The sequence below is a fragment of the Arxiozyma heterogenica genome (genome assembly GCF_036370985.1).
Source record: "Arxiozyma heterogenica strain weizmannii chromosome Unknown scaffold_16, whole genome shotgun sequence".
NCBI lineage: Eukaryota > Fungi > Ascomycota > Saccharomycetes > Saccharomycetales > Saccharomycetaceae > Arxiozyma > Arxiozyma heterogenica.
In genome coordinates, this window is record NW_027042669.1 from 44,687 (window position 1) to 60,956 (window position 16,270).

General features: G+C 32.2%; 5 protein-coding genes and 1 non-coding gene across 6 annotated transcripts; 3 read left to right on the top strand and 3 right to left on the bottom strand.

The window, feature by feature from the left end:
* The first annotated feature begins 1,412 nt into the window (after positions 1-1,412).
* On the top strand, positions 1,413-1,486 carry PWA37_001163. The gene has a single exon. It is a non-coding gene; the product is annotated as a tRNA-Ala (tRNA).
* A 5,960-nt stretch (positions 1,487-7,446) lies between these two features.
* On the bottom strand, positions 7,447-7,902 carry PWA37_001164 (uncharacterized protein; the record flags this gene model as incomplete). Its single annotated transcript, XM_064857806.1, has 1 exon — positions 7,447-7,902. The coding sequence occupies one exon, from the start codon at positions 7,900-7,902 to the stop codon at positions 7,447-7,449; it is 456 nt and encodes a 151-aa protein (XP_064715166.1).
* Positions 7,903-8,006: 104 nt separating this feature from the next.
* PWA37_001165 (uncharacterized protein) lies at positions 8,007-9,461 on the top strand (the record flags this gene model as incomplete). Its single annotated transcript, XM_064857807.1, has 1 exon — positions 8,007-9,461. The coding sequence occupies one exon, from the start codon at positions 8,007-8,009 to the stop codon at positions 9,459-9,461; it is 1,455 nt and encodes a 484-aa protein (XP_064715167.1).
* Positions 9,462-9,830: 369 nt separating this feature from the next.
* Positions 9,831-10,715, bottom strand: RPN12 (proteasome regulatory particle lid subunit RPN12; the record flags this gene model as incomplete). Its single annotated transcript, XM_064857808.1, has 1 exon — positions 9,831-10,715. One exon carries the CDS (start codon positions 10,713-10,715, stop codon positions 9,831-9,833), a length of 885 nt encoding a protein of 294 aa, XP_064715168.1.
* Positions 10,716-11,310: 595 nt separating this feature from the next.
* On the bottom strand, positions 11,311-13,215 carry RTG2 (Rtg2p; the record flags this gene model as incomplete). Its single annotated transcript, XM_064857809.1, has 1 exon — positions 11,311-13,215. One exon carries the CDS (start codon positions 13,213-13,215, stop codon positions 11,311-11,313), a length of 1,905 nt encoding a protein of 634 aa, XP_064715169.1.
* Positions 13,216-14,378: 1,163 nt separating this feature from the next.
* RET2 (coatomer subunit delta) lies at positions 14,379-16,064 on the top strand (the record flags this gene model as incomplete). Its single annotated transcript, XM_064857810.1, has 1 exon — positions 14,379-16,064. One exon carries the CDS (start codon positions 14,379-14,381, stop codon positions 16,062-16,064), a length of 1,686 nt encoding a protein of 561 aa, XP_064715170.1.
* Between the last annotated feature and the right edge of the window lie 206 nt (positions 16,065-16,270).

A 16,270-nucleotide genomic window follows, 5' to 3' on the forward strand; every position in this document is an offset into this window, starting at 1 on the left:
TTTTAGTATAGATTTATATTTGCAAAAAATTTAATTTGTCTATTTATTTACTCTAGAATATTCGATTTTAGCATATATAGATAATAAGAATAAAGAATTTTATTAGAATTTTGCATATTATTAACCACATAATAAATATCATTGAGAATTTATTTAATATATCAAATGTATACAAGTGATAATTCTTAATAATATTTGTTGTATTTTACCTAAGAGATATTAGTATAATAAGAATGAAAATAAGAATATAATTTATTTATTATTCAGAATCAGCAACTGAAAATTTTGTCTGTATTTATATATAATTAGAATTTGTATATATTTTGAAATTTAAAAGGTGTAGAGTAATAACCTATAAGTTATAAGGGAACTTTATGAACCGTATTTTTATAAGTAATCGCTCACAGTATTAAATAATACATATATTATATACAAAACTATGTATTGCGTATATAAAGTCGTGAGTAAAAGAAATTATTTCTGATTTCTATATCTTGACCATTTATACTTTTCAGAAAGATAAGTTTGAAAAAAAAAATTTTTCACAAAATTTTCATTGAGTCTGGGTAATATCTCAACAATATAAGTCTGTTATTTATGTTGACGCAAGGCTTCGGAATCAAAAATTCTAGTAGAGTTCATTTTAAACTAATATAATACAGTAATGTAACTTAAAATAGGATATTGGTGGTATTATAAGTTTTATTGTTATTTATAGTAGGAAATTAGTGGTACTATAAATTGTTATTGTATTGCTTGGTCTTTTTCTTTTTACATAAGTAATATACAAGATACGATATTATACAGTATACCCATTTTATCTTCGAATTTTCTTTAATATAAATTTTCATAACTTTTAATCACTTAGTATGGTGAATTTAGATTATCAAACATAACTCTAATCATATTTCAACAATTTAAAATAAATTTTATAATATCATAAAATTTTTTTTTTTTGAAGTTAGTTTCTTATAAGAATTGATAATTTTTAAGTTAGAGATTTTTTACATGTTTTTTAAATAAATATAAAATAGTCTCCACCATACACAAAAAATAAGCAAACATAATATAAGTATACAGACAAATACCAGAAATATCAAACAAAGATATATAAATTAATAGAGTTTAGGACTTCCACTGCAATTATGAATCATTTTCATTATCAAATTAGAAACTTATTTAATTTTTATTTAGATTTAATATGTATACTTATTAGATATTCTGTTTAGAATACATTATATTATTGATTTTAACACTTTTTACTTAATTTATATACACAAAATAAATATATATTTAGAAAAGTGTTACAAAATATGATTATAAGCTTTAAAAATATTATCTTTTTCTATATTTCTCAATTAATAGTTTTATTAATAACATTCTTGTCTTTCCAGGGAGTTAGCAGCACTTTTGGGCGTGTGGCGTAGTTGGTAGCGCGCTCCCTTAGCATGGGAGAGGTCTTCGGTTCGATTCCGGACTCGTCCACTTTGTTTTTGTAATTGTAATAACTATAATAACCCTGAGGTTATGTGTTTCTGATAACAGTAGTTCTTATTAAAATCTCAATAATATTTCCACTTGGATAGATATAAGATATAGACTCTTTCTATATCTCTAGATGTAATATTCCTATATATCTATATATCTATATCCCTAATCTAAGGTAACCTGATAGTATACACTTATGTACTATATATCTCTACTTAATTAATCCTTGGTTCCTTTTTCTTCTTCGTCTTATTTGTTGTTCGTTCTTCTTCTTGGTTGCTCTCTTGTACTTATGTTGGTTACTCCTGTTTTTATATGTGTTTGTAAAATTTTGCAAAAAGGAAAGTGTAGGAAAATATCGTCAACCCTCATTTTTCTAAACAAACCCTAAACAATAATATCAGGGGTATTACAGTATTTCAGGATGAAATCCTGCTATCATTATAATGAACCCTTTTAACTTCTTAAATCGATATCGGCTGTCTTATTTTTTCTTATTTATATAAGTATAAGACTATGTATGTTTGTCTATGTTATTCTTTATGTGGAGTATAGTTTATATAGCGTATATGGAAAAAAGACTAGAGAATATCTATCTATTTTAATTATTTAGAAGAGTGTATCCCTCGTAATAGGCTTTCATCTATTACAGCCTCTAATAATAGTCATTTCAGTAATAGTAGTGTTAACAATAATTCACTTGATCGAATATAAGACATAATATTAGAATATTACTACACTAATATAATTAAGTAACACATAATATATATATATATAATTTCCTATTCTTGTTTATTCTTGGTTATTCTCTGTTGACTTCTTGATATTTTTTATCAATTACTACTGCTTATACATTTCGCATCTTTATGAAATTTTATATGTCAACTGTTATGATGTATTATCTGATTTTCTGAAAAGAAATGACCAGGAAAAATATAGTATTCAGAATCCCAAAATATTGATGCCTCAAATAGCATAAGATAAAGACCTATTAAAATAGATAATGTTATTGTATGAGCCAATATTGATAAGAAGAGACATAAGAAACAGTCCCCCTATGAATTGGGCAATACAAAAGACATGGTTCTCTGTCTTTCATCACTAAATATAGGATTTACCAATATCTTTCCAAAGAAGCCACTATCTAACAAACTTAAAAGTGTTTGGTAGATTCAAATTTTGAACAACTATTGAAGTGGTGAAAACAATAACGGTATCGACAACGATATAGTTATTGTTACTAATAATTTTGACTGTAATGCGATCTTGAATGCTATTTAAACCACTACTATCAATAGTTTACAGAACATGAGCCAACTAAATTCATCTAATAATTCATTGTCAATAATCAATCTCAACGGAAATTTTTAATAGATGAAAAAATACAACAATCAATTTTCCACAAGTCCATATGAATATATTGCATAATCAAACAAACAATACTTTTCATGGAAATTTGACTATCACAACTTTTAATATAGTTAAAACAATAAATAACATTAATTTGCTCAATATTTATCAAATAAATACAACAGGTAAAGCTGAATTAGATCCAAATAACCCAATTATTGGACCGAACAACAATTTGATCGGTAATGGAGTAAATAAATCAAGATTATCCATGCTTTCTTCTCATATAAACGTTCAGGAAAAAATTAAAAAGCTTTTATAGACAAACAGCAATTCTTTATCAGTGCTATTTACTGCCAGTATGGAATTTTCATCCAATCATTTACATATGTTTTAAAGAGTGAATCAGATGACAAAAATTGCCATGAAAGAACAATTCCTTAAAGTGATAAAAATTTATTTAATATACAAAAAAAAGGTTTTACAAAAGTTAAAAATAGTAATTAACAATATTTCATATGAACTAGAACAAAATAAAATAATTGAACAAAAGAGACAAGAATATCGAAAAAAAGATCATTTGGAAATATCTAAAGAAAAACAATTCATTTTTCATGTATTAATATCAATTACAAATGATTCTTCATCATAGCTATCACAGAATAGTCAAATAAAAGCATCTAACAACAGTACTGACAATCATTATAACAATAATATCAAGAATAATAGTAATGCCCTGGTTACTGCACCAGTTACTTACCTATTTACAAATATAAGTTCCAATAATCAAAATGTAAATGCAACCTCTATGTAAGGAGCTCTAACTGGAAATCCTAAAATACGTAATCTACGGGTAATGTCTAATATCGAAGCGAAGAACTCGGAACAACTGAAACTCTGGGCCCAAGGTTGTGAGTGTGCTCGAACGAACATATGATCGTCGGATAGACATTGGTGGCGAATTATTAAGAAGCTTACATAAGAGACCATTGATTCTTGAGAGATAGTGCCAGAGGTAATTATCAGCATTAATATTTGTAATCTATCTAACAGGTTAATCGAATAGAATAACAAGACGAACATCCAAGACTAATCTATCTAATAGTTAGAATCAACCAATTATATGATTTGTAAGTGTCTATATATACAATTAATATCCATATTTTAGTATATTACTTGAGATAACCCTTACACTATATTAAGTTTGTAAGTAATAATAATGATAAAAGTTCCATAGCAAGTTCCAAATATGTTAAACTCTGTCCCTGGATTACACATCCTACAATGTTCCTATTTTGTCCCTTTTAGGAAATATATTTGTGGAAACAACAATTTTGTTTTAAACTCAAATGAAATCAAAAAATGGAAAAAAATTTTCACACAAATAATCGAACACAACAGCCATTATTAGTAATAAATAGTATTCTACCTTTTCATAATGACAGTACGAATGAACCTCTATCAACTGATGATAGAATTATCAATAATTCTAATATATCTACGACATCATTAAATGATATCCTAAAAATGATTGATTCCACTGATACATAAGTGATACCTGCTGCTACGATCACAAATGCCAACTCTAAAGGTAGACTTACTAGTATATTGGATCCACTTAATCTTAACCATTTCATATCTCCATCTTTGACTACTGATGCTATACCATAGTCAAAAACAACAACTAAATTGCTATAATTCCAAGTAGTGAATATATTAATCAAACACTAACAAAGATATTGCTTTGTAATAATATGAATTATAATAATGACAGTCGTAGTAATACAGGAACAAAGTACAGTTTAATATGCACTAATCCAAGCACCTATTCACACAATAAGGATTTTAAAGTTAGAGTTTTGGAAGTTGAAGATGGATATTAAGGAAATTCCAGCACTCAAAATTAAAAATAACTTAAATTTAAAAATCATAAAAATATCTAACACAGTAAGAACGATTTTGGAGGAACAAGTTCATGGAATCGATGAGAATTCGTAAATTCTAGCTTTAGAGGAAAAAGTATGGTAATAAATAGAGACTAACAAGAAATAGATAAATTTTTAGTCATGCATGTTTATATAAATATATTTTAAATGGGATTGACAATGGAATGAAGAAAGCTAATGAGACGATAAACATATTAGAAGATCGGTGATTATGCAGAGATGTAAATAGAAGAAGTGAAAGGACACGCTACTGGGTGGTTACAACGATCTCTAAACGGTATTTAATGCTCATACACACACACACATATATATATATACATATATGAGATTTTGAAAGAGAAGAAAATCTATAAGGATATTCTTATACAATTTGGAGAAATAATAACGTTGCATAAAATACAAATACAAACTATAATATGTTGAATTTTTAAATTGAAATGTATGTTAAGATAATTAAAAAATAAGAAAGTAATGATACTTTTACTAAATTTCTTCTTCAAACAATCTTTGCCATTCTAGCCCCTTTTGACAAAATCTGACTGTATAGATATTTGTTGAAGCAAGAATATATACAAATAAAAAAAAGATGATTTTTTTGAACAAAATGTTTATTAGTCTATTTGTCTAAAGACTTTTGTTATGAAGACTATTGTAGATATGTTCATGATATTTATTGTAACACAGTGGAGTAAAAATTTTTTTTTGCTAAAGTTAAAAAGAAAAAAAAAAGTTACATACAACATGGTACCCAGTAAAACATAGGGTATAGACTATAAAATAGGCCATTGTAAGATTTCGCCCCTGGAACCAAAAAGAAGTAGTAATTTTGAATTAAGAGCTAGAAGACTTACTTTAGAACAAGGAGAACCCCTCATTATGTTATTATATTTAGAACTACAGAGTACAGAAATAATTTAATAACGTTAAGTTAAGTCCCTTCACGACAATGTGAGCTTAGAGATCACCTATGTCTGTATATACAATTTGAATATAGACACTATTTTCATGTAAAAAAAAAAGTTTTCACTGACAAATATGAAGAATCATTATTGTATAGGTTTAAGCAATGTTTAACACTTATATATCAACAACTAATACGGACAGAAAAGAAAAAGAAGAAGAACGAGGAAGAAGAAGAAATGTATATATCAGAAGAATACAAATGAATCCTTTGATAAAAGTGACAAACACACTAACAAAATTGCATATCAATACACGAATGAGCCTATATAAAAACCAGACACATATACAGATGCCTATATATTACTTAATGCTCCTATTAAAATATAAAAAATATTGCATAAGTTTCCACAAGTAAAGTAAGAAAAAAACAAAAAGTAAAGAAAAAAAAATTGAATTATGTTGTTTTCTTTCTTTGAAAACACTCCAAGATAAATATCCCCTTTCCTCTCGCTTTTGCTTCACTTCGATGATGATACCGAGTAAATAAATCAGTAAAAAGTAAAATCTAGAGATGCATGCATATGCTAATTTTTTTTTGAAGTTTCTACAATTATCAATGATCATTTCGAAGTTAATAATTTATAAGTTCGTTTATTTTACACAGTTTTCTGTAAATCTATAAATCTATAAAGAAATCATCCAGAATACCTTGCTTCCAATCAATCAATAATTACCAGTACTTCAACATTAATAATAATAACAACAACAATAAGTACATCACCTACTCCTGTAACATTATGGGGTAGGAAAAAGAACAAAACAAAACAAAACCATCAACTATTATATTTAGAATTAAGAAATTAAATTATTATAGACGAAACAAGGAAAGTACCCAAAATAGAAAAGTTTTTTTTTTTTTAAAAAACTAAAAAAATAAAAAAAAAAAGTACAGGCCCTGAAGAATAATTAACCAACCATTCGTCTCAACTAACTGTCCATAATTTTAATGTTTATTATCATTATTGTTATTATTATTATTTTGCCCGAAAACTACGACTTTTCCAACTTTAGATTGGGACACAAAAGAAAAACATAAAAATAAAAGCGGGGAGGGGGGAAAAAGAGAAAAAAGTCCTAATTTTTTTATTTTTTTATTCTGTTGTTTTTCTCTTCCGTCTATTGTTAAAAATCCGCTTTTTTGTCCATTTCTAAAAAGCAAAAATTAACCCCCCTATTAAATTTTCAAGAACGCGGGGTTAAAACATTTGATCTTTAATAAAACTAAGTAATGGTAAATAGAAGTGAAAAGACAACTTGTAATTTCTTCTTTTTTTTATCAACGACAAGGGAAAAGAAGGAAACTGAAGGGAAAAGGGAAGATAAATCTAAGATTGGAAAATCAAAAAAAAAGAAAGAAAGAAAACATATACAGAAAGGGATCTGACAGATATATCCCAAAACGGAAATTGAGGTACAGCTTCATTATCTGAAGAGACGGAAAAAGGAGGAAGGAAAAGGGGGAGGCGAAAGCGACAAAGAAGAAGATTAAAATCTCATATGGTCTGATTTTTTGATTGTATTATATTGTATTGTATTGTGCTGTTTTCTTTTATTTTTATTTTACTTTCATCGTTTTTGGTTTTTGTTTACCCCAGAATTTATTATAAGCAATAGTGCGGTTTTCCAAGAACAATAACAACAACAATAGTTCTCTGTTTTCTTTTTTCCAGTTTTGTTTACTTTTTTTCAAGAAAGTTTGTCAACAAAAGAAAAAGCACAAAAGAAAAAGCACAAAAGAAAAAGCACAATAGAACAAACACAATAGAAAAGAGAAAATAAATATAGTAACTAACATCAACTGATTTTTTTGTGTTATTTTGTTTAGTGGAAGTCGAGAGAGGGGTAAAAATCGACACAGGAGGGCAAAAGGGGAAAAAGAGAATGGAAAAGGAAAGGAAAGCAACACAGTGAGGGGTAAAAAACAAAAAATAAGGGCAGTTCTCGAAGGAACGCAAACAAACAGAAAACAAACAGAACACACTACGTTGCCTGCGATCTTCAATCTGTCTTCCAATCGATATAAATAGTCGAGTTTTTCTTTCTCGAACACGACGATCTGATCCCCGGTCCTCTCATCCTTTTTCGTTGTCCCTTTCTTTTCTCCCTTTTCCATTTCCCTCTCTCTTCCTTTCCCTTCTCTTCTCCCCTTGTGCATACAGAAAAAGCCAGCAAGACAAATCAGTATCGGTTTATAAATATAGGATACTAATTCAGCTTCAGCTTAGCAATAATCATAAGAATAATAAAAGAAAACACAGAATGGTTCACTTAGGTCCAAAAAAACCACCTGCAAGAAAGGGTTCTATGATCGATGTCCCACAAGAATTGATCCAAGCCTCCGCTGCCATCGAGGAGGCCTTCACTGTCAAGACTGAAAAATTAAATGCCATTGTCAAGCATTTCATCTCTGAATTGAACAAAGGTAACTCCAAAGAGGGTGGGAACATTCCTATGATCCCAGGTTGGGTTGTCGATTACCCAACCGGTAAAGAAAAGGGTGACTACCTTGCTATTGACCTGGGTGGTACAAACTTAAGAGTCGTCTTGGTCAAGTTAGGTGGTGATTGCACCTTCGACACCACTCAATCCAAGTACAAATTGCCAAGCCACATCAGAACCACCAAGAACCGTGACGAATTGTTTGATTTTATCGCTCAATGTTTGAAGGACTTCGTCGAAGAAATCTACCACGGTCAAATCAAAAACAAGTTGCCATTGGGTTTTACCTTCTCCTACCCTGCATCTCAAGACAGAATCAATGTCGGTATCTTGCAAAGATGGACTAAAGGTTTCGACATTCCAAACGTCGAAGGCCACGATGTCGTTGCTTTATTGAACGCATCCATGGCTAAATTGGACGTCCCAGTTGAGGTTGTTGCTTTGATTAACGATACCACTGGTACTTTGGTCGCCTCCTTATACAGTGATCCAGAGACTAAGATGGGTGTCATCTTCGGTACCGGTGTCAATGGTGCTTACTACGATGTCGTCAAGGATATTCCAAAGTTAGAGGGTAAGTTGGCCGACGATATTCCACCAGAATCCGCTATGGCCATTAACTGTGAATACGGTTCCTTCGATAACGAACATGTCGCTTTGCCAAGAACCAAATACGATATCCAGATCGATGAAGAATCACCAAGACCAGGCCAACAAACCTTCGAAAAGATGACCTCCGGTTACTACTTAGGTGAATTGTTGAGATTAGCCATGCTAGATTTGTATGACCAAGGTCTTATCTTAAAGAACCAAGACTTAACCAAATTGAAGAGGCCATACATCATGGATACTTCTTACCCAGCTAGAATCGAGGAAGATCCATTCGAAAACCTAGAAAACACCGAAGAATTATTACAAAAGGACTTAGGTCTTAAAACCACTGTTCAAGAGCGTAAGATCATAAGACGTATCTGTGAAGCTATCGGTACTAGAGCTGCTAGATTATCTGTCTGTGGTATTGCTGCTATCTGTCAAAAGAGAGGTTACGAAACTGGTCACATTGCTGCTGATGGTTCTGTTTGGCAAAGATATCCAAACTTCAAGGAAAAGGCTCACCAAGCTTTGAAGGATATCTACGGCTGGAAGGAAACTGATCCAAAGAAATACCCAATCATTATTGTCGATGCTGAAGATGGTTCCGGTGCTGGTGCCGCTGTCATTGCTGCTTTGACTGAACAAAGATTATCTGCTGGTCTTTCTGTAGGTATGAAATGAACAATATTGTAGATTTATGTTTTATATATTAGTTTATAATGATGTAATGAATAGTAATAAATACAACAATTCCCAATATTTCATAAACTTTTTTGATTGTTTTTCTGTATATACGTACAATCGTACGTAAGTGTATATATATATATATATATGTATATTTTGGATGTTTGTTGCGTCTCCTTCAATCGTTGAATGGGATTTACAAATACAAACTTGAAACCTCTTCCTAATAATCAAAAAAGACAGAAAGAAGAAAAATAAAAAAGAATAATAAGTATATTTGGACTAACAACCACTACCCATAAGCAATTATAAATAGTACCGTCATTATTATATACTTGTATTTAAATATATACATATATAAAATAACTATACAATTGTTTCAAGGTTAATGGCATAGTTCATTGTTTTCTTTATCAAATTCAGTTGTATCAATTTATTATCCACCTTTGTCAGGTTTTCAGTAATTGCTTCTTCTTCTTCTTCTTCTTCTTCATTGTCTTCATTATCAATACCATCTAATTGTTCCTTGTTAGGGAAATAAACTATTGAATTATTTATAGTCCAGCCTTTCTCCAGGGCAAAATGCTCTGCTTGTTTTTCAGTGCTGAAAAATAAAAGAGTTTTAACATTAATCAATGGCAAACTAGTATATGCTAATTCAGTATTCACTGCGATTTCCTCTCTAATAGCATCCATCAAAGTTTTGGAGAAAACATCTAATTCAGGGACAGCAGACCCAGCTTCCAATAGGTCCCATGCTTTTTGATAAGAACCTTCCATTAACCACCTGTCCACTTTGATTGGATACGACAACAGCTCGTCATCTTCTAAATTTTTGATCCGTTTATCCAAATATTCCAATTCAGAGTGGAACCTAGTTACATCACCTTGAGATAGAAGGATCAATAGATACAGAGAGATCAACTTGGATTTGTTGTTTGAGTTATTTAATGCCTGGATATCATTGAAGTAAAATTGTCTAAGTTGTGCAAAATAGTTCTGATATATTTCGAATTTGGATAGATAGATGGACGTCAATGCACCTATTTCAAGAATCTGTTTTGTGATATTTAGATCGTTGATATAGTCTTGAGTCAGGTTAGTGGAGCCTTGAAGGTTAGGGATTAAAAGTTTATGTTTAATCAATTCTACTTTAATTGGACCCAAAAGCTTTTCACAATTTTCGTATTCTTTATTATTGAACGCCACTGATAGACTTTTAACCAAATCTGGAAGAGCAATGGAGGACATTTTTCGGTTAGATGTAAACAGTATTATGCTGGCCTTAAAATATATAAAACAGGATTAAAAGCGAAAAAAAATAATAAAAAAAAAAAACAACTAATTAACACAAGAATAGAATCACTTTCTATGGTTTCCTTGTAACATGACTATAAATGGATGATAAAATGCTGATAAGACACATCACACATGTACAAAAGTGATCCTTTTCTTCCACTTTTCACACCTCTTCTCTTTTTATTCGGACCAACAGAAACTAAGAAAGAAAAAAATAAAAAAAAAAAAAAAAAAAAAAATAAAATACGCAACCGATGGTGTTACCCTGAAACAAAGCAAAATCTGTGAGTCCCAAAGAATCTTTTCTCAACCTCCACAAAACAAAAACTACAAGATACAATTCCAATAATTGAAATGAACCAATGAACCATGTTGTTGTCTGTGTGTGTATCTACACATCTCCAATGTTTTTTATAATGTATCGTCTTATATAGAATATGTACGTGATGTTCTTGTAATCCCATCGCTCGCTCCTTCTCCTCTCATTGTTTAGTAACACGTGCATATGTACATGCATCCTTATATATATGCTTGACATTCTCCACATTCAATCCTCTTTAACCTGCACATGAACTTTGACTCTTTCAATGTTCCCACGCGACAGTTTTCTTATCTTCTTCTGTAACGTGATGATTCTGGCACGGACAGACGCACTTGTCTTCAAATCATCTTTGCCTATATTCACTAACACCTCATATTCTGTTGGATAATGTTCATTGCCATCGGTGGATAGTGTCTTTGTTTGGGTCAATGGAGGTATATAATCATCATTTTGTTCTTTGTTTGTTCCTATAGACTCACTTAATGCTAATTCTTTTGGTAACGATTCGTTGTGTGTACCTGCTGAACTATCCAGCAATGCCTCATCGATTAATAGCTCCTTCATTTTCTTGGTGGTGGATTTTAATCTACAGTTATTTCCAATGACTTGGAAATCGAAAACATTATCTCTAATATTCCCACCTGGATGGACACCACAGATCACATACATTATAGTACCAATATACTTTGTCCACCATACTATTCTCCTGGCTTGCATTCTATTAGAGTCATTCAACACCAAATTCTCCAAACTTTGCATATACAATTCCTCTGTCTCTGGAATGTTGCCACCCCATCTATTACAAAGTGCAATCCCAATTAATGCACGAATCAAATGTGATATGCCATGGCATCCTGATATTATACCCGTGGTAGCGACATGTAATGCTGCGGTAGGTTGTAATTCCTTAGGATATGAAGCGTGAACAAATGCTAAATTACATAACGCAGGTGCGATCAAGTCCACTACAATAGATGGCACTTTGTTCTTAGGGATAGCGGTCATCAACAAGTCTAGATACTTATTGGATAGTAATGGGGCATAAGGTCTTGATGCTACCACTACAGGGTTTTGAGATCTGATGTCCCTTGGAAGATAGGAATAAAGCGTACCCTCTCTAACCCCACCTTCACTGAAATAAACTGTTTTAATCTTTGGAAGAACATCGAACAATGCTGTCATCAACACTGACACTGCAGGTAGTTGTAAAGCTCTTTTCTCTGATACTTTGAAGACCCTTTTTGTAGTTTTGCCCAATGGCGGAGATGGTAATTTACCCTTTAAAAACAGATAATCAGTCATGGATTCTAATTCTTGGAATGGGACCGAAGTACCGTTGATAATAGTTTGAATTGGATAATCTTTATTCTGAGACAATAAAAGATGTCCCAAACTTCGCAAACCACCACCACGCATCCAAAGATCGATTCCACCATTTTTTGCAGCCATATCCATCATATCCCGTGGGATCTCCCAATTTTCATTTATCTGTTTTATAAAACTAGATTTAATTTCATTGAACAAGGTAATTTTGTTTTCTAAACGTAGCCTCTTAGTGATCACACTTGCACCATACGGCAAAGTGATTGGATTATGACAATACTCGATTTCGCCTGAGCCATTTAAGTTACATTTAACCCAGGATAATTGCACAGATCCACCAGTCAAATCCAAATAAAGTCCATTGACGTCGTTGAAAGAGGCCACAAGACTATATGTGGTGATCCTTGTCTCTTCTTCTGGGGTTAACACTTCCACGTTCCAGCCGGTGCCCTTCCAAATTGCAGTAATAAATTGGTCTTTGTTTATGGCAATCCGTGTGGCTTCAGTGGCAATGACTCTAACGCTTTCCTCAGAGACACCGAAATCTTCACAGATCAATTTAAATCTTTTCATTGCGTTGACAATCTCTGAGATGATATCATTGGGGATTGGAATCTGCTCCAGCGAGTCCTTGTAAGGGAACTGGATTTCATATAAAGAGATACCTAGCCTATCTTTAAAGACACAAGGCATTATCCTTGCATGGTGCGAGGATTTAGAAGATATGGAGAATCTAATGCCATTTGTACCTATATCTACAATTCCACATAACGAACGTGAGATTAATTCTGTTTCAGTATCAGACATTTTCAGTAATTCTCTGGATTTATTTATTTCTATAGAAGAAGATATTAAAAAAAAAAAAGGAAAAAAAATAAGAAAAAACAACAACAACAACAACAACAAAAGGTTACTGTGTATCTTTAAGTACTTAAAAACCGACTTTGTTTCTCTGTAGAGTTGAACTAAAAAACACAATTAAGCTCTTATGTTCCTTCATCTATCTTCCTCTATCTTTCTCTATTTTCATTTTACGTAGGACTTTAAAACCCGTGGGAAAAGTTCCAGAAGAAAAAGTCATGTCGTCTTTGACGAATCGCCATAACAAGAAGGAAATTAAAGAACAATAGCAGGAGAAAACGCTTGTGGATTTCGAGAGTCTGGGCGGCTAAAATCGCAAATTGTGCAGAAGTGAGAAAGAAAAGAAGAAAAGATGAAGCTATGGCGGTATAAACAATGAAGATTGCTAATGGACCACAGAAGAAGAAGAAGAAAAAAAAAAAGAGATGATAAAAAGAGATGATAAGGACTGGTGTATGTATGTATGTGTGTATGGAGAAAGTTAAAGGATGTAGACTAGAGTATATGTGTAGTTCTGTAATCTGTGGCTCTGTATTTGGATGATCTTTGTCGATCTTCATGAAATCTTGTTATAAGAGAAAGAGTCCCCAACACCTCCAACTGTAACCTCACCACACCGCTACTTTCCGAAGAAATCGAATGCTTGAACACCCACAGCGAGTAAATCCCGTTTAGAAAAGGGAGGGGGGAGCGGAAAAAGAAGCAATTCGCTTCTTCTACGAATCTTTATCTTTGCCCTCTTCTTTGTGCGGCCTGTTTTTTTTTTTTTTTTTTTTCTTTCCCCGTCGTACAACCCTAATCGGTGCGTCATTGTTGACGAAAACCCTACCTTCCAGAATTGTGTCTTCTCTTTTCAGTTTCTTCAAAACTGCTTTTTCTTTTTTTGTGTGTTTTGGACTTTTAAATTTTGGAGGAAAAATGAAAAAAACAAAAAAATTACAGTTTTCAAGAAACTATACAGTAAAGTAAATGATCAACAAACTGATAAAGGATAGATTATTGCATTATAACCCAATCTCTATTCTTTGAAATAATAGTAATATTCTCCCCCCCCACACACACACACATCCCCCCCCCCCTCTCTGTCAAAAAACAAAAAAGAAAAAAAAATGGTTGTTTTGGCTGCATCTATCACCACCGTCCAAGGGAACCCAATCGTATCCCGTCAATTCCATGACATTTCAAAGGACAGAATGTTGGAGTTACTATCGAACTTTCAAAACTTAGTCTCAAAGGGTTCCAAAAACCATAATTTTATCGAGGATGGCCATATCAGGTACATTTATAAGCCATTGGACGATTTCTACATCATTTTAATCACTAATCGACAATCCAACATTATCCAGGACCTGAAAACACTAGATCTTATGAACGATTCCATCATCAACTACTTGAATTACTCCAACGGCAATATCAGTGAATGGGAAATCTTTGATTTATCCTTCGATATCATCACCATATTCGATGAAATTATCATCAATGGGGGCTACAAAGAAAATTTGACCACTCAACAGATTTCCACTTATTTAGCAATGGAATCTCACGAAGAGAGGATCCAGGAAATCATCGAAAAAAATAAAGAAATCGAAGCTAATGAGGAAAGAAAACGTCGCGCTAAAGAAATTGCAAGAAGAGAACAGGAAAGAAAGCAATTCGGTGGGTTAGATTATCCTGGCCAATCCTTTGTCGGTAGCAATGATCCAAATGTGGCAAACGCGTTGAACAGCTACTACAGTCATGCTTCTCCAGCAGCTCAACAATCTTACGTTAATTCTCAACAACAACAACAACAACAACAGTTCCAAACACAAATTTCATCCCCTACTGAAAATGTCACTAACCGCATCGGTGGTATGAAATTGTCTCAATCAAGAAATATTCACAAACCATCAGCCTCAGGAATGGGCAACTACCGCTCATCTTCCACCCCTTCAAATGTCAGTGCCACTAGACCAGAGACAGAACTACATGTTGAAAATAACGGTATCTTAGTCACACTAAAGGAGTCCATTCAAGCTCAACTTACCCGTGATGGTGACTTACAGAACTATGAATTAAAAGGTTCCTTAGATTTAAGAATAAATAATGAAGAATATTCACATGCACAACTGAAATTAGTCTCTCCACCTTTAAACATCTTAAAGGATCGTTCTTACAAGTTTGAAACTCATCCAAATATTGATAAAGGTGCTTTCTTATCACAAGGTATAATTTCTTTAAAGGATAAAGAAAAAAAGGCATTCCCAGCTAATGATCAAAGCCGTAGTGTACTAAGATGGAAGAAAAACATCACAAGTGATAACAACAACAACAACAACAACTTACCAACTTTACCACTATCTGTAAATACCTGGGTTTCAGAAAATGATACAAACATATTTGATGTCACCATCGAGTTCGAAATCAATAATGATAAAATTGAGTCCTTGGAAGATTTGTACTTCGTTGTCCCTGTGCTACCAACCAAGGTCGATGTTCAATTGAATGAGGAATCAAATGAATGTGGCGCTGAAATTACATCCATTAATGATGAAGAAGGTATCGTTATTAAAGTTTCTAGGATCGAAGCTGGTTCTCAAGGAGTTATCAATTTCGTCGTGGATGCCGAATTTGAAGACGCTTTATTCCCAATTTCCGTTACATTCCATCATAATAACACTGATCTAAGTATCGCTGATAAGACAAGTTTAATAGGAGTCTCCGTTGGAGAAGTCATTGACAGCCTAGACGGTACTACTTCATTACCATACGATGTTATCACTTCATTGAAGACTGATCAATTCACTGTAATGTAATCGAACAATACTAAATATATATATATATAAATATGTACAAACAAATCTCTACTATCTCTATTAAAAAAAGACATAATTTATAAACCAATTTTGACATTTTTCATAATGTTAATTTGTGTTTTTTGTTTTTGCACATTCATTACTTAAATCTGATATATATATGTATGAATAATGTCAATACATGTCACAAACGAATGTTATCACTG